General features: G+C 37.4%; 1 protein-coding gene across 12 annotated transcripts in view; it reads left to right on the top strand.

Moving 5' to 3' along the window:
* Window positions 1–19,212, top strand: part of gphna (gephyrin a) — a 121,888-nt gene extending 102,676 nt beyond the window's left edge. For 10 of the 12 annotated variants that reach the window (XM_065288455.2, XM_065288456.2, XM_065288452.2 and 7 more), the window contains 12 exons: window positions 1,025–1,117; window positions 1,995–2,050; window positions 4,013–4,132; window positions 4,295–4,353; window positions 7,378–7,531; window positions 7,642–7,763; window positions 7,969–8,056; window positions 9,107–9,180; window positions 13,129–13,193; window positions 16,404–16,507; window positions 16,594–16,690; window positions 17,794–19,212. In XM_065288455.2, the coding sequence (XP_065144527.1) occupies window positions 1,025–1,117; window positions 1,995–2,050; window positions 4,013–4,132; window positions 4,295–4,353; window positions 7,378–7,531; window positions 7,642–7,763; window positions 7,969–8,056; window positions 9,107–9,180; window positions 13,129–13,193; window positions 16,404–16,507; window positions 16,594–16,690; window positions 17,794–17,927 (1,166 nt within the window). In that variant the 3' untranslated portion in view covers window positions 17,928–19,212. Of the gene's footprint in view, window positions 1–1,024; window positions 1,118–1,994; window positions 2,051–4,012; window positions 4,133–4,294; window positions 4,354–7,377; window positions 7,532–7,641; window positions 7,764–7,968; window positions 8,057–9,106; window positions 9,181–13,128; window positions 13,194–13,596; window positions 13,699–16,403; window positions 16,508–16,593; window positions 16,691–17,793 lie in introns of all 12 variants that reach the window. The other 2 variants (XR_010544397.2, XR_010544398.2) reach the window with 2 other exon arrangements.

The raw sequence follows: 19,212 nt of genomic DNA, 5'->3' as shown, positions 1-19,212 counted from the left end.
AAAAATATTGAAATTCTTTGGTTATTTTTTTGCGCGAATGCTAATGATCTAATCAGATTCAATGGATTATGCTAAGCTATTCTAAAAGTGGTATCGCCAGACCCGGAGATCAGCTTGAATGGATTCCAAAACGGTAAAAAGGAAAAAGCTTAACTCCACCAGGTTACTTAATAAACTTTACATTTTGTTACACTCCATTTGTTGTTCTGTGTAAACGACCCATTACTGTTGCATTGGGCTATCTGTAGATTTTTGAGTAGTTGTTATGGACTTTGTCTGTGGTCCTAGGAACTAAATGTGAACACTGTTGTGTTGAGTAGACATAGGCTTGCTGTATTGTAGCTGCAGGGAATCGTTGCCGTTTCACCGAGGCTGGGTTGTAAGCACTGTCAGTGATGCGAGGTTGTGTACTCATCGCTGTGTGTAGATAACACCGTACCCATCTGTTTGATCTCCCATTCCAGACACTCGCTATATTTAGAGCCTCGTCAGATGTGCTGTTTTAGAGAAATAAGTCTTTTCTAATCAGTCTCCAACAGAGCAAAGGCCTCATTAGCATCAGCTTGCTCGCCCTGTCTTATTCCCATTCTTTATCTCTACACAAGCGCCTTTGCTCTCTGTCTCTCTCTCTTTCCTTCTGGCTCTCCCAGATCTTTTCTTTCTCTTTTCTCTCTGTCTGTTTTTATTCTTCTTTTCATGTGTGGGTGGCTGCTTGTTACTCGCTCCAGAGATCTCAGGCTATGTACGTGACTGTGTGTGTTTGGTGCTCGGAGGAAATGGCACCCTTGCACCCACCTTTTCATTGGGATCCTTCTGCCTGCATCATCTCCTCATGTTCATCTCCACTTGCCTCCATTCCTGCTCTCAACATCCATATGGCCGCATGCCTACGTTTGCTTTCTCATGCAGCGTTTGCCGGCCTCCGATTCATACACTCCAAGTGCCAAAAACAATCATGATTGTGTATTGGAGCTGTATTTGCAATCCCATTAAAACTTTATCTCTATCATTTTTGTGTTTGTAGATGGAATGGGCCGCGTTTTGGCTCAGGACGTCTACGCCAAAGACAACCTGCCACCTTTCCCAGCATCAGTTAAAGATGGCTACGCTGTTCGAGGTGAGATGGCATTGTATAAGGCAGTGTTTCCCAACCAGGGGGTCGGGGCCCACAGGGGGGCCTAAGGAGATTTCCAAGGGGGCCTTAAGATGACTTTTAAATGATTCAAAATTGGACAATATACAAGCATTAAAATAAACTAAAACAAGCAAAGATCAAGTTTTTTCTTACTTTTTGGGCAATTTTAGTAGCGAATATACATCTGTCTAGTCATTCCAAGTTTTAATGTGAACATTTTATGTTGAAAGAAATTTAGTGAGTGGGGGCCTTCAAATATTGTTGTGGGCAACTAGGGATCCCTGAAGTGAAAAAAGCTGGGAACCACTGGTATAAGGTCTCATTTACCTTTTTTGGACTGAAATGGTGCAGGTGTTGAAGCAGGTTTTTGGATAGGGATTTTCTTTTTAGTGTTGTTCTGCTTTTTCTGAGACTTAAGAGCAGAACAATGATGTAACCGACCATTTTACTACAAAACCTGCACACAAAACTGTCATGATGGCTTTGTATTGATGTAATGGTAGTTATTTAAAAATTGCAATTAGTTAACATTTAGATTTTTTTAATGAAATGTAGATTAAATCTTTTATAAATTAAACAGAAAAAAGAGTGTTACAGCATGAAATACTATATAATGCATGTTACATCATACACTTACAGTTTTATGTACTGCTGAATTCATGTGCATGTGCACTTCCACCAGTGGCATTTGAAATGATGGACATTTTAACTTATTATTATTGGTTTATCATAATTTTCTTAAGAATTAAATGCAGTGGCAATAATTTTACCTTATTACCATCACAAAGATGGTAATCTTTACGTTGAAAGTTACATTTTAGTATATCTAAGAGGGTTGATTGTTTTTCCTGTCTCTCAGCTGCCGATGGCCCTGGGGATCGTTTTATCATCGGGGAGTCTCAGGCTGGGGAGCAGGTGAGCTTAACTAAAATATGTCAATGCTTTTTCTAACACACATTAGTTCATGTTCATCCACTCTCATGTGCCCTAAAACCTGATGTTAATTCCCACATGCACACACAAACACACTGGAAATACCTCTGCACTGCAGTGTGCTTTGGCATTACTTGTAAAGGCAATTTATGTAAATGAACTCCCAAATACAGTGAACATGAAAAATACACACTGGTGAGGCCATGTTAGGTGTTTCATAGCATATTTAACTTGAAAAATAATAATGTTCATCTAATAAACCTGTGCATGTTTGCATGGATGTCATACTGTTTTTTTTTCACCTGATAATATCATTTTGTGTGTGTATATATATATATATACAGTCTTGTTCAAAATAATAGCAGTACAATGTGACTAACCAGAATAATCAAGGTTTTTAGTATATTTTTTTATTGCTACGTGGCAAACAAGTTACCAGTAGGTTCAGTAGATTCTCAGAAAACAAATGAGACCCAGCATTCATGATATGCATGCTCTTAAGGCTGTGCAATTGGGCAAGTAGTTGAAAGGGGTGTGTTCAAAAAAATAGCAGTGTGGCATTCAATAACTGAGGTCATCAATTTTGTGAAGAAACAGGTGTGAATCAGGTGGCCCCTATTTAAGGATGAAGCCAACACTTGTTGAACATGCATTTGAAAGCTGAGGAAAATGGGTCGTTCAAGACATTGTTCAGAAGAACAGCGTACTTTGATTAAAAAGTTGATTGGAGAGGGGAAAACCTATAAAGAGGTGCAAAAAATGATAGGCTGTTCAGCTAAAATGATCTCCAATGCCTTAAAATGGAGAGCAAAACCAGAGAGACGTGGAAGAAAACGGAAGACAACCATCAAAATGGATAGAAGAATAACCAGAATGGCAAAGGCTCAGCCAATGATCACCTCCAGGATGATCAAAGACAGTCTGGAGTTACCTGTAAGTACTGTGACAGTTAGAAGACATCTGTGTGAAGCTAATCTATTTTCAAGAATCCCCCGCAAAGTCCCTCTGTTAAAAAAAAAGGCATGTGCAGAAGAGGTTACAATTTGCCAAAGAACACATCAACTGGCCTAAAGAGAAATGGAGGAACATTTTGTGGACTGATGAGAGTAAAATTGTTCTTTTTGGGTCCAAGGGCCACAGGCAGTTTGTGAGACGACCCCCAAACTCTGAATTCAAGCCACAGTACACAGTGAAGACAGTGAAGCATGGAGGTGCAAGCATCATGATATGGGCATGTTTCTCCTACTATGGTGTTGGGCCTATTTATCGCATACCAGGGATCATGGATCAGTTTGCATATGTTAAAATACTTGAAGAGGTCATGTTGCCCTATGCTGAAGAGGACATGCCCTTGAAATGGTTGTTTCAACAAGACAATGACCCAAAACACACTAGTAAACGGGCAAAGTCTTGGTTCCAAACAAACAAAATTAATGTTATGGAGTGGCCAGCCCAATCTCCAGACCTTAATCCAATTGAGAACTTGTGGGGTGATATCAAAAATGCTGTTTCTGAAGCAAAACCAAGAAATGTGAATGAATTGTTAAAGAATCATGGAGTGGAAAACTGTGGTCATACAACTAAATATTAGTTTAGTGATTCACAGGATTGCTAAATCCCAGAAAAAAAAAATGTTTGTACAAAATAGTTTTGAGTTTGTACAGTCAAAGGTAGACACTGCTATTTTTTTGAACACACCCCTTTCAACTAATTGCCCAATTGCACAGCCTTAAGAGCGTGCATATCATGAATGCTGGGTCTTGTTTGTTTTCTGAGAATCTACTGAACCTACTGGTAACTTGTTTGCCACGTAGCAATAAAAAATATACTAAAAACCTTGATTATTCTGGTTAGTCACATTGTACTGCTATTATTTTGAACAAGACTGTATATATATAGGTGTAAAGTTCTGGGATAACTAATCTTGTGTTTTTGTGTTTGTAGCCCAGTCTCACAGTCATGCCAGGGCAGGTGATGAGGGTAACAACAGGTGCTCCTATCCCATGTGGTGCAGATGCCGTCGTGCAAGTAGAAGACACAGAACTGCTACGAGAGTCTGAAGATGTACGTTTATCAGACTTTTTTGCAACAATCTCTCTTGCCATTTTGTCACCAGACTATACTGTAGCTACAATAGCCCACTTTATTCATTTACCTAGATATCAAATAAAGAAGATGTCATGTGCACCTAACACTTTTTAATTTGTATACACATATGAATTATAGGGTACAGAGGAGCTGGAGGTGAGGATCTTGGTTCAGGCACGTCCAGGACAAGACATCAGGTTGGAGACATTTTTTATGATCTGTTTGCCAGAAATCATGAATTCAGTTTAATTCAAGTTTATTTCATTTCACAATTTTGCACTGTTGCCAAGTAGCTGTACTATAAATCTATTACTAAATTAAGCTACTTTTTTCATTGTTAAGTGAGGAAAACTAAAATAGCCTTTTATAATAACAAATTGTGACTTTTTTCCTCTCAAGAATGCTATTCTGCTTGATACTGTATGTGTGGATTTTTCTAAACCAAGCAGCAATCATTTTTAAAATAGCTTGAAAAAATATTTAAAAGTGCCATAGAATGTAAAACTGTAAAGATGAATCATAGATGAATAATAAGGGTTCTGTACATGGAAATGACATATTGTGAGCCTCAAACGTGATTGTTTCCTCTTTCAGAACACTTTAGTATGGGGAACACTTATTGATTTTTAATTATGAGTTTTGCTTTAGTAAACTCCCAATTTACTGCTAATTAATAGCTAATAAGGTAGTTGTTGTAGACGTTAGGTTTAGGTATTGGATTGGGTTAAGGGATGTAAAATATGGTCATGCAGAACAAGGCATTAATATGTCCTTTATAAGCACTAATAAACCGCTAATATGTAAGCTAATAAGACACTAGTTAAAAGTGAGAATTGGTCCTTATACTAAAGTGTTACCCCTCTTTCTTATGTTAACCTTGTGCATGCAAGACGCTGGAAAACAGGCTAATCTCTACATAACACCAGCTGTGACGTTACAGGCGTGAAGTATGCCCCAACATTAAATTACAATGATTAAATTAATTACAATATTGTTACAATGCTAAAAACAAAGTTGTGACTGCTGAGTTAGCGTTATATGCTAGTTAATGCTATATGCTAGCGTTTAGGCTGCAAAGTTATTCTATTGACATTACAATTACGTTTTGGAGGTCGATACTGACAAAAAACACAAACTTGGCACACAGACTTACTGAAACGTCTATTAACAATTTTTGCAATTAATAAAGCCACACACCTTCTACGAAAAATCAGAGAACGATGTAACGGTGCGCAGTTATCATTTTCACATCCAGCGTCACGTTGTTTAAATAGCAAATACATTTGTGCCCATGGACATACTGGTCTGAAAACCAGGTGTGTTCAGGCGCATTGTTGGCTTGTTGCTAAAACCTAAAACCTAAAAACTAAAACCTAGTCTAAAGTCTAAAATTAATGGCGCAATGTTGTTTTTGTTAATTAAAGAGCGCGTTAGTAAAATGCGCCTATAAATGGGACGACAACGCGCGTTTGCTTATTACATACATGGACAGCACACAAACGTTTTTAAAAATAAAATTTAAAGAATTAAAATGTAAAAGATTATTATTGAGTCTCCTGGACATGAAAAAGGGCCGATTATAAGACGTTAGAAGGCGTAAAGAGCTGCTTCATCAGTAGCCTGATAAGTAATTGAATGTTTTGCTTTAAAGCAACACTATGTAGTTTTTTTACCTTTAAATAATGTCTCTAAAATTATTTCAGTAATAGAACAACTTTTAACTGGACAAATTGTACTGTTGCTGCAACCTGAGCAGCCTCCTAGCTGCTACAAGCACACTCTGAAAGTGGCGGTGGAGGGTAGAGCACACAGCCCCGCCCCTCCCCCTACCTGCAGAAGAGTGTCTGATACCAGGCACTGTTGCGCTTTTCAACCACATGGGGGAGCTGTAAGTCACTTTTACATGGAAACTACATAGTGTTGCTTTAAACAAATGCAAATATTGCAGCTATTTTTAAATGTCTTTTTTAATGCCCCACGGATTTTTGTATATGATAACTTTGTACCTCTGGATATGGAAGATGAGAACCTTTTTTCAGTAATGCTTTAAAAACTATCTCACGGCGCTGTACGAGTGCTGAAACATTTCTTGAAAATTATTTATCTTCTGTTTTTTTGTAGTGCAAATCTTTTCTTGCATATTTGCTAATTATTCTTTGAGATTACACTGGTCATGTAGGCTATCCATACATTTACAGCAATTAAAAGTCTGCTATTTTTACTTCCATGACTGAAAGAAAATGACTTTTAAAGAGGTTTTAAAACAAAAAAGAACAATTTAAAAAAACATTTTTTTTTACATCAATCTTAAAATAGTGGTGATCTTCTTCCGCGAAGTTTTACAAAGTTTACAAAGCCTGGCGCAAGCACAGCTGGGTTTAAAAAGGGGATGGGAGATGAGGTTCTCATTGGTTTATTGCACGTTATGCTTAAAGCACACTCGTTACTCATTACAAGAATAGTAACAACCATTTTAGACTCTGTGCTAGGCGGACAAACCATATTTTTGTCCTTAAATTAGCAAAAGTGCATTAAAACACGCACTTTTAGACTGTACGCCGTGTGCTTAAGACCATGCGCTTAGATCATTAAAATAGGGCCAAATGTATCAATGCATTCTTTGGCACCTTTAAAAAATTACTTTGTAACACTTTACAATAAGGTTGTATTTGTTAAAACTTAGTTAATGCATTAGCTAACATGATCTAACAATAAACAGTACTTCTACAGAATTTATTCATATTAGTTAATTTCAGCATTTAATATTACATTTATAAAGTCAAGCATTTTAAGTGTTAACATTAGTAGCATGAATAACTGTAATGACATTGACAAAATTAATCAAACTATATTGTTTTTTGTTTGTTCATGTTAGTTAGTGCATTTACTAATGTTTACTTAAACAACCTTATTGTAAAGTGTTACCAATTTTTTTAACCATTTGATAGTATTAATCCTTCAAATTCTGTGAAAAACAAACATAGATATAATATGGTGATAATAGTCATATGGAAATGTATGCTTTTCTTTTATTCTTTCATCTTAAGCCATTGCTGTCCATTGCAACACAAACAAAACTCATCCATGCACTTTTATTTGCACCAAAACTATTTTTTTAACATGTTGCCACATTTTTGTTATTTGTTGTAAAAGATTTCCTTCAATCCATGTTTTATCTATTCCATGTGTTTCATTTCTGCTCTTCTGTCTGGCACACACAGGCCTATAGGGCATGATATAAAAAGAGGAGAGTGCGTATTGGCTAAGGGCACTCACATGGGTCCATCTGAGATTGGGCTACTGGCCACCGTAGGAGTCACAGAGGTGGAGGTGCAGAAATTCCCAGTTGTAGCAGTCATGTCTACCGGCAATGAGGTACAACAGTGTGTTTTTGTCTTTGTCTTTTTTGTCCTGTGTGGCTTTACCATTTCTCTTACTCGTCACAATGCTTGTTTGAATGTGTACGGGTGTGTTTACACTTGCAGTTGTTAAATCCGGAAGATGACCTACACCCAGGAAAAATCAGGGACAGTAACCGATCCACACTGTTGGCCACCATCCAGGAGCATGGCTACCCCACTATCAACCTCGGCATCGTCGGAGACAAGTCAGCATCACACCCTTACCACACACACATACCACAGAGTCAACACTGCCCATGCCTAAATCATTAAAAATGTCAACATTTTTGATCTTGTATGACTACCCTTTTAAATTTACTCTGGCGATAATCATACAGTACGTACTGTAGGCCACCTATTTGGGTTACTTTACCAATATGCCAGTATTTTGTGTGTAATTGCCAATTTTAGCCCAGACGACCTACTGAATGCCCTCAATGAAGGTATCAGTCGTGCCGATGTCATCATCACATCAGGGGGCGTGTCCATGGGTGAGAAGGTAAGTTGATAGGAATGGCTATAGTTTATGAAGAACTATCATGTATGAAAAGTCACCAGCTCAGTCTTACAGCTCCTTAAAGGGGCCATGGCACAAGACTTTTTTAAGATGTCAAATAAATTTTTGGTGTCCCCAGAGCACATATGTGAAGTTTTAGCTCAAAATACCATATAGATCATTTATTATAACATGTTAAAATTGAAACTTTGTTGGTGTAGGCAAAAATTGGCCGTTTTAGGTGTGTCCTTTAAAATGCAAATGAGCTGATGAAGTGCAAATACTGATCACAATGATGGTGGTTTGTTGCAATTGAAACTCAATTGTGCTGTGAATTATTTTTTTCTCTCTTTTTCTCTGCACTAAATGGCAGTAATTATTCTTATAAGAGCTCCTTATGACATCATAAAGAGGGCCAAATTTCAACGACCTATTTTTTATGTGCTTGTAGAGAATGGTTTACCAAAACTAAGTTACTAGGTTGATCTTTTTCACATTTTCTAGGTTTATAGAATCACAGGGGACCCAATTATAGCACTTAAATATGGAAAAAGTCTAATTTTCATGCCATGGCCCCTTTAATAGAGGAATGAAATCTGCTTTGTCTAGACGTTTCTTCTGTTACATACAAAAAATATATTTTGAAGAATAATGGTAAGCAATTACCATCATTTATCAAAATATCTTCTTTTGTATTTAGCAAAAGAATGAAACTCATACAGGTTTAATGATGAAATTATGACTGAACTTTCATTTTTGAGTGAACTCCAGCCGGACGTCACTGTATGTTGTACTGCCATCTTGTGTTTCTCTCCAGTGTTGTTTCTTACTACTAAGCATCACTTGTTAACTTGACCTTTTGTTTTGGGTTTTTGCCCAGCATTGCTTCATACCTCTGCTGCGCTGGATTTTTCTGCCCTATTTATTAGAGATTTTGAATGACTTCATCGCATAGTGCTGTTGGACAGGCTGGAGTAGATAGATGTGTTGTCCCGCATGAGAGGAGAAACACAAATACACACACTCACCACTACAGTCTCTTTTTCCCTGCAGGACTATCTGAAGCAAGTACTGGATATAGACCTCCATGCTCAGATCCACTTTGGCCGAGTGTTTATGAAACCAGGGTAAGTCGAATCAATACAATCTTAGTCTTACAGAGCCGTATTTGCATGAAGCCTACAATATACGTGGGATGCACCGAATGTTCGGCAGCCAAAATTATTCAGCAAAGTGAAAAGACAAAGCACAAGCAGGGAGAGCGAGAGACTCCTTATAGATGAGAAGAGAAACAACGAAGAGCGTCAGCAGTATGTAATAAAAACTTCCTACAACCAGTAACAGGGCTTAAAGTTTTCCTGACACCGTGCCGGATTTCCGGCGTGCGGCGTTGACTGCTAAATAAAAATTTTTTATATAATTATATTAATATCAGTTCGAGTTCATGCATTCGCCTACAAATAGTATGAGAGGAACTCTCAACCAAACTAACAAACTAGCCAATCAGAAGTAGAATGGGGCGGATCTTTAAAGTGTGGTTGAGATCCAGCTGCAGCCAAATGCTGAACGGAGACCAGTATAAAGTTGCGTTTGTGTCAAAACGTTTTGCTTGCATTATAATATTATGTAATCGCATGCGTTAACGCATACACGTGAACCAGGTCCGACTTCATCCTGACGAACACATGCATTCGCTGATGGTTCATGAATCAGGTTTGCGTGTGTGCGTTAACGCACGCGATTACAGAATGAGGATAATATAATGACAAACACACACACACACACACACACACACACACACACACACACACACACACACACACACACACACATTCGTATATCTGGTTTGCCTGCATGTGTGTGTGAAACGTGTAGCTTTTGACTAAAAGAACAATGCAAAAGACAAATGCACATGATGTGTCTGAAAAGGCAAAGTCAACATCAGTTGAATTATGTAACTTTAATGTTGCAGTATCCACTTCAAATTTAGGTTGCAAAGGTTGTTTGGTGTTCAGTAATAAATCTGTATTAAATGCCACCACTAATTATTAAACATTAAACATGTTTTGACCAGTGGTGAATCTCATTTTTGTGCCCTATTATTACCATGCATGTAACCAAAGATTTTTCAGAACATAAAATTCCCTCAAAATCTTTGTCACTTATTTTTAGGTGCACCACATTGATGTATTTACCTTTAAATGCACAAAGTGGCTGAATTTTTTCAGTCTCATCATGGTTTACTTTGTGGCATATAGTAAAAGATGAAAAAAAAGTTTAAAAAAAAAATGTTTTTAGTTTGCGCCATATTTTAGTGAGTAACCTTTATATTGGTGTTTCAAATAGCCCATCATAATCTGTAGTTTGAGCCTGTCAGGTGCTAATGGCAATGGTAGATCCATTACTAGTTAGTTTCAACAATGTTTTCATCAACGTGTCTGCCCCCCAAAAATATTCAGACTAAGGATTTCCTACAATGATAAAAACACGTATATTAAATGAGAAATAAAACGTCAAAGCATTTTGGCAAAATAATTCTGAAAAAAAAACATGTTCGGTTGTTCGCTATTCGGCCTACGGCTGAGTGTTTCATTTTATTCGGCTTTGGCCAAGAATGTATTCAGTGCATCCCTAATATTCACTATCTGTCAGAATGTTTAAAAACACTTCACTGAAATGTTAACTATGATCTTCAAAATCTTTTCATCTGAAGGTGTATGGTTAAATGCTTGAAATTACTTTCTTAGACAAAAATATAGCTGTTCCAAACAGATTAATTTCGGTTATTAGAAAACTAATATTTTATTTAAAAATATTATTTTCAGAATAGATAACTTAAACTGAATACTGAAGAAAAAGTAGCCAATAAGAGCCCAGATTAAATCTGAACTCAATATTCTTTAAAATTCATCCTCAAGTGAAACTTCAAGAAGCTTCTTGATAAAATGACACGAGTACGGTTTTGCAATTTCTAGGCAAAGGGTGACTGCACTACAGATGATAAAATATAACAAAGTTTTGATTTGAATACTTTTAGTAACCAACTTAAATCCAGTCACATTTGTGTTATGCCATAATTTGAACGGGTTTATTATTATTCTGTAATGTGGAAAAACTATATAAATAAAGAACGAGCGAGCGAGCGAGTGTTCCAAAACTTTTGATCGGTAGTGTTGCTTATTTTAGTAAGAACCACATGGTTACACGTTGTGAAGTGAACAATTACTGAACATTTAATAGCTGGTTAATCTTAAATTGATTATGTTAGTGGAATAGACTAGGGATGCACCGATAGGATATTTTTAGGCCGATACCGATTTAAACAGACAACTTCTGGCCGATACCGATATTAAACACTTGTATACAAAACTATACAGTTGGTTTATAAGCTAGTTTATTTCTGCATCAATTATTTTTACTGAACATGGATTGGATCTCATTAACATTCAACTTACCAACATAATAAGAGAGGCACAAATTAAGCTAAAAAAATATAATAAGACAGCATGACAACCTTCAAAGGTGGTTTTTGCTATTCAGCATTTATTTTATTAACAACATTAACTCATTTTTTACATATAATGGATTTCTTTATGCAGTTAATTAATAAACAATCGGTATCGGCTTTTCTCGTGCTACTGCCGATATGCCGACGGTTTCAAATTCATCAAAAATCGTCCGATAAATATCGGCGGCCGATACATCGGTGCATCACTTAGAATAGACCATTTGAGTAATTTTATTTCCTGGTAACAATATGTAGTATATACAAAGAATATAGCCTACATAGAAACCCGAACATGTCCAGACCACATATGTCGCACCTCTTTTAATTATAAGCTCTTTTTCCTGCTTGGGGATTTATTTGTGGTTGGACTTGATCAGTGTGTTTTTATCTTTTTCCTTGTTTTATCATCATGATAAGTCTCATGTCAGTTAGACACGCCCACTTGTTTATATATTGCTGTATAAATGGAATAGGAAAAACATATTGTGATTCTGTCGCAACTGTGTTGCTCGCTCTACACTGTAAATGTTTAATTTGCAATTAATTTCAACTCTCTTGACTATTGAGAAGTTACTATAATTGATAAAAATAAAGTTTAATTTAACTTTACTTTTATAATTTATAGCAACTCCTTACTAAGCAAGAAAGTTGAAATGAATTTTAATTTCAAATTTATTAAACTTACAATTTTAAGTGCAACAAGTAATTTTTACAGTGTAGATTGAAGAAGTTTCTGGAAAATGCCATGTCCCTCCCCCATAGGATGTAATTCTGTTAATGGTTGACGATTGGCTCTCTTTGCTGTAAGGTGGGGCTAGAGCGCCCAAATTGACCGTGCAATCTCCCCAATTCATATCAATACCAATGCCACATCTTGTTAATATGAAATATCTTTGGTAGTGTCTGTGAAATCACCCATAGGTTTCTGAGAAGCATTTTTTAAGCCCAAAGTGGGCGGAGCTGGCATCGCCATCATGGCAGCGAGTCACAGCGTGTCACTCCCAGATAACCAAAAATAGGCAAAGAGGCGAAATGTGGGTGGGTTGAGGTGCTTAATTAATGAAACCATGCCTGCCTAGTTCGACAGTAGTGATAGCAGAGGCAATCCACCTGTCACTCAAGTGGCCATGCCCTTAATAATGCAGAAATATAAGGCTTAATGTAATTCAGACGGATGAGTTAAAGAAAATCACTTAAAAAAATTCACATAAATAGATATATATATATATATATACCAGTCTGTAAACATATTTTTTCAGCTTTAAAGTTGGGAATTCAATGAATTGCAGTTTAAGTCACTTCCGTGAGACTGAAAGGTAGCGGCTTGATCTGAATCCATGGTGTGTAAATAAAAAGCAAAACTTTATGTGACATCATATCCAGTTCATGCCCATACATGCAGAGGCCTGTATAATAGCGGCATAACAATCGCTCATTGTTGTAGTGTGCATAAGACTCTCAATGATTCATCTTTGAATGTGTAGTCTGAGATAAGAATGATCTAGAATGAGAAAGATCTGCTGATAAAAAATAAACATTGATGTGCTCTCTTCTCTTTTATTTGCAGTTTGCCTACCACATTTGCCACCTTAGACATTGACGGTGCCAGAAAACTGATCTTTGCCCTTCCAGGTATTTTGTGCTGTATTTTGTACTCCAGTCTGTGTGTCTGTGTATATGAATGAATGGCACAGTTTTGTTTTGACTGGCAGAAAGTGTCTTTCTTACCTGAAACTGAAACACTGATCACACACAAAAAACAGGTTTCCTCGCATTAATATATTATTATACATTACTATTTCTGACTATGAAGTCCCACCTTCAGGCCAGATGTTTAAATGGTCCCCATCCCATGAAATTTCACTGTATCAGCCCGCAGTTTTCAATACCTGTATACCTGAGCCCCACACTTTTGGTCCATGTCTTCCGTCTCCCAAGCTTGCCCCCAGGCCCACTGTGCTCCCACCTTGTAGCTTCAGAGCCCAGGTAGTAGAGGCAGAGGTGACAGTGGCAATTTTTATATTCCCCTTCAAAGGTAATTTCACCTACAGAGACACAGGGGCGACTCTACTGGACGCTGTGCCCTTGAGTGACATCGAGGCCAGCAGACTTCCCGCGCCCCCTCCCACACGTGGAAGTAGGTGCTTTTAATTCAAGAAAATAAGCCCTGTCTTCAGCCTGAGCTCAGAAAACGGAAATGGACACCAAACCCTTATTAACTGGTTTTCTGAACCAGAACAATATTGAACAGAAAATCTCTTAGTTTTTGCGTTTTAAAATCATGGCAGACTTGAGATCCCAAATCATGAAAACCTTGACTAATCTAACAACATCTCATACACAATAGAATGGAACTCATCAGCAAAAACAAATTTTTGATCATCAACTGTGACGCTTTCTGTTCTGTTTTCTGAGAGAAAAGCTTTGTGCTTTTTATTTATTTCGAGTTTATGGCTCTACTTGTAGCTGCTAGTTCTGTGGTGACCCCAAGCCTGCTGTTTGTGTACTGTGATGTGGCTTAGTTTCTTGAAACTGCTGTTTGTCAGAAATTCCTACCTTATTTCTCCTCATGTCCTCCTTTTGCTTTCAGTCTTTCCTTCCTGTTGATGTGATGAAGGGCACACTGTTGTACCATGTCTAATTTCTGTAGTGTATAAAGAGGAGACTTGTAGGGCGTCCGTTCACACAAAATACGTTTATGTGTTCAAAGACAGCTAGATATAGCACAACTAAATAGAACAGAGCTTAAAGGAATAGTCAATTTTCTTAAAAGAAAAATCCAGATAATTTACTCACCACCATGTCATCCAAAATGTTGATGTCTTTCTTTGTTCAGTGGAGAAGAAATTATGTTTTTTGAGGAAAACTTGCAGGATTTTTCTCATTTTACTGGACTTTAATAGAGCCCAACATTTAATACTTAACTCAACACTTAACAGTTTTTTTCAACGGAGTTTCAAAGGACTATAAACGATCCCAAACAAGGCATAAGGGTCTTATCTAGCGAAACGATTGTCATTTTTGACAAAAAAAATAAAAAATATGATCTTTTAAACCACAACTTTTCGTCTAGGTCTGGTCCAGCGTGACCTAACGTAAATGCGTAGTGACGTAGGGAAGTCACGTGTTACATATATAAAACACACATTTGCGGACCATTGGTAACAATAAACTGACACAAAGACATTAATTAGTATCAGTTGACATACAACAACGTAGGAACGGTCCTCGTTCTCAACACTTGTAAACACTGGGGCGGAGTTTCGCGTTCGTCCTCTGTGACCTCTTGACGTCATGACGTACTGCGTGGGGTCACGCTGGCGCATCACGACCGGATCTAGACGAGAAGTTGTGGTTTAAAAGTGCATATTTTTTATTTTTTTGTCAAAAATGACAATCGTTTCGCTAGATAAGACTCTTATGCCTCGTTTGGGATCGTTTAAAGTTCTTTGAAACTCCGTTGAAAAAAACTGTTAGGTGTTGAGTTAAGTATTAAATGTTGGGCTCTACTAAAGTCCATTAAAATGAGAAAAATCCTGCAATGTTTTCCTCAAAAAACATAATTTCTTCTCAACTGAACAAAGAAAGACATCAACATTTTGGATGACATGGTGGTGAGTAAATAATCTGTATTTTTCTTTTAAGAAAATTGAATATTCCTTTAAGGGGTGCTTCACATTGCCTTGTCTTGTAACTTTACTGAGCATTGCGTTAGCAGTGCAAAAGTTCATGGATTCAATCACAAGAAACACACACACTGATTAAATGTACAGCTTGAATGCACTGTACTGTTAGTCGCTTGCAATAAGTGTCTGCCATATGCGTAAATGTATTTTTTTTTCACAGACAAGCCTTAGCTAAAACCAGGACTAGGACTTAAGCGGCTTCATACTTCTGCGTCGATTGAACAGCATATCTTACGCAGAGACGCGAATGTAGGCAGTAGCCTACGGCGTAGCCTGCCATGCCTTGCTCCCAAAATGTAACAGCGTGCCAATGTGATTGGTCCGCTAGAACCCAGGTCAATAAGATCTGCGTCGCATATATCCTCATACGGATTTCCGCTTACGACAGTAAAAACAAAGATGGGCCAAGTTAAAATTTTTAATTTATCTCAACCTGCAACAATATTCACTTTCTATTTACCTCTATTTACTGCTGATCTTCTCAAATAACACACAAGCTTCTTCATTTTTGGGTTTACTGAGCTGCTTCTTCGACTGTTCCCCTGCTATTGTGGGTTACACACGTAGATACTGCCTACTAGCGGTCTGCATGTGTAATTGCATGTTGACACGAACAACAATGCAGAAGTATTAATAAAAACTGACTCGTAGCCTACGACCAGGCGTAGGCTATACGCAGAAGTATAATGAGCCCTTTAGTTAAATTAATATGTTTTCTTCATCTTTTATGAACATGCCTTAAAAAAGACATTACTGGTGTGTATCTTGGGACAAATCGTTGGCATATCTTACGATTATTTTCAGTTGAGACAGCTCAAATATGTGCTTTAGTCTAGGACTAGCCTCAAGTCTTGTCTGTGAAACCGGAGGGGAAATGATTTTAAATTACATGCTATTGAAAAGAAAACCACATTTATTTCAAAAGAAAACCTTGATCTTAATTTTGTAAACTCCTGAAGTCATACAGTTAGGATAGCCATAACCCCATATCCCCATTTTTAGCAAATACATTCACACATGCACCTACATTTCCATTCGATGATCCACAACTGTTTTGATCTTTTGTACAGACATTCTGCCCCAGATCTCCATTCCAAAGCCTTAAACTCTGTACCTACACAGTCACCTCAACAGTCATTTTTGTTGTCTCTCTCAGGTAACCCAGTGTCAGCTGTTGTAACCTGTAATCTTTTTGTCATCCCTGCATTAAGAAAGATGCAGGGGATTTTGGATCCAAGACCCACCATCATAAAAGCCAGGGTAAGCAAACTTCCCATCTTAGTGTCCCATACACTGCGCACCCGTTGTGCTGGGATCTCATCAGTATTGCTCCCATTTCTCTGCAGCTGTCCTGTGATGTAAAGTTGGATCCACGTCCGGAGTATCATCGCTGTATACTGACGTGGCATCACCAGGAACCACTGCCCTGGGCACAGAGCACAGGTATACAAATGTGGTTGATAAAATGCTAATGGTGAAAAGTATTTTTCTTTGATTGAAATGTGTATATATGGATTGACCAACCGACTTTGGCTCCAGCACGTAAACTTGGAACCCAGTTGGTGGAAAAGGGGTGAAAAATCGCAATCCAAATCAATATCAACATTATATCCTCAAAACTTTTGACCCATGTTGATCAAGCAGAAATTTCATAAATAGTTTTACAATTAAAGGGACACTACACTTATTTTGAAAATATGCTCATTTAGCTCCCAGATCTAGAGTTAAACATTTGATTTTTACTGTTTTGGAATCCATTCAGGTCATCTCCGGGTCTGGCTGTACCTCTTTTAGCATAGCTTAGCACAATCCATTGAATCTGATTAGACCATTAGCATCTCACTCAAAAATAACCAGAGTTTTGATATTTTTCCTATTTAAAACTGGACTCTTCTGTAGTTACATCATGTACTAAGACCAACAGAAAATTAAAAGTTGCGATTTTCTAGGCAGATATCGTTAGGAACTATACAGTACTCTCCTTTTGGAGTAATAATCAAGGACTTTGTTGCTGTAACATGGCTGCAGGTGGCGCAATGATATTACGCAGCAGCCAAAAATAGTCCCCTTAGTAACTTTCAATAGCAGGGGGCTATTTTCGGGCACTGCATAATATCATTGTGGCTGCTGCAGCCATGTTACCGCAGCAAAGTCCTTATTTATTATGCCAGAATGAGAGTATAGTTCCAAATCTGCCTAGAAAATCGCAATATTTGATTTTCTGTCGGTCTAAGTTCACGATGTAACTACAGAAGAGTCAAGTTTTAAATAGGAAAAATATCAAAACTCTTTGGTTATTTTTGAGCGTGATGCTAATGGTCTAATCAGATTCAATGGATTATGCTAAGCTAAGTGGTTAGCGCCAGACCCGGAGATCAGCTGAATGGATCCCAAAACGGTAAAAATCTAAAGTTTAACTAGGGAAGCTGAAAAATTAGTAGTTTCAAAAAAAGTGAAGTGTCCCTTTAAAAATATCTGCTGAATGGCAAGTATATTACTATAGTAAATATAAGTATATTAACACCATGTTTCTCCATGTTTTGCAGGAAACCAAATGAGTAGTCGGCTAATGAGCATGCGCAGTGCCAACGGCCTTCTGATGTTGCCTCCGAAAACAGAGCAATACGTGGAGCTGCACAAGGGCGAAGTTGTGGACGTCATGGTCATAGGACGACTATGATGTCATCTTTAAGGGACAGACCAAGCGAAGTGCAAGAAAGTGGTGCATGTCCACATATCATTACTATTCTGTAATATGCAACGGCACAGCTAGTTTTTATTGATTTGGAAAAAGTTGATCCAGTATAATCAACGTTTCAAATGAAGACGAATACGTGAATTTATGAAAATATGACTTCAAAGACATCATAGTATTTCAAAGAGAGAAAATATTATACCTTTTAAAGTGAAAAATATATATATATGAACTATAAGAGATTTATTCTGTAATATATTGTTATAATTATTATAATTATTAATATAATAATGAATATTATCATATTAAGCAACTTTGTTCTCTTTCATTGCAATTGCTTTGTGTGTTCAATGCTAGAACTTATAGATAGCGGTAGCATTTTAATAGACAGCTGTTGGCGCCTCTCACACATCCATCAGAAAGCTTATTTTCTCATCGGTAGAAAATGTGTCACTGAGGGATGAAAAAATCTTAAAACTACAACAGAGACCCCTTTGGTTCCATGACAAAAGCGTGGATCTTTTCATCTCTCCTCAAAGTGCACCAAGGTGACCCAGCTATCTTTCCCTTTAGTATTATATGCTCCATAAGACTTCATAATGCTTTATAAAGGGTTTACAAAACCGCTTTGCTTGTCGTTTAAATTGTGAGTCGTGTTTATGTGCGCAGTGCCAAAAGCCAGGGCTTTGGGGGTGAGTGCTTGGCGGTGGAAAGGCAGTGGGTGCTACTGGGTAATGCAGATTTTGTACAGATCCTTTATTTTGAAACACCATTTTTGCAGTCGATGACCAGTCAGTAAACTTCTTCTGACGGGTCTGTGTAAATTCTGTGCTATTTAAACGCACCCGTATACTACCTTGGCCTGGAGCAGACTTCATCATAAACTCGCCCTCATAGCACTGCCCTTATTACTCTCTCTCTATTTTACCCACTACCCTTACATTTAAACACGCCCGGCCCACTCCTAGAGGCTGAGCTTCCTGGAAACTTTTATTTCTTTAAGATGAAGACACAGCTTATTTAAGTGCTGACAGCCTTTTTAAACGAATTACATAAAATGTACAGTCAAAAAAATGCAAGAGTGACATTGTACAGATAAGTGACCAGCACTACTGAGGCATATACTAAGGTATTGAAAAGATATTGAAAAACTCTGTACTATAATATCATTTTCTGTAATACTGATCAAATGCGAGAATTAAAATTCTTGATCATTATGTAAAGAACGTGGTTCAGTTTCTTTTTTTAAATAAACACAAAGCTGATTCAA

This window comes from Paramisgurnus dabryanus, chromosome 17 (genome assembly GCF_030506205.2).
Source record: "Paramisgurnus dabryanus chromosome 17, PD_genome_1.1, whole genome shotgun sequence".
Taxonomy (NCBI): Eukaryota; Metazoa; Chordata; class Actinopteri; order Cypriniformes; family Cobitidae; genus Paramisgurnus; species Paramisgurnus dabryanus.
Note: the sequence above shows the minus strand (reverse complement) of the source record. Positions and strands in the feature narration are given on the sequence as shown.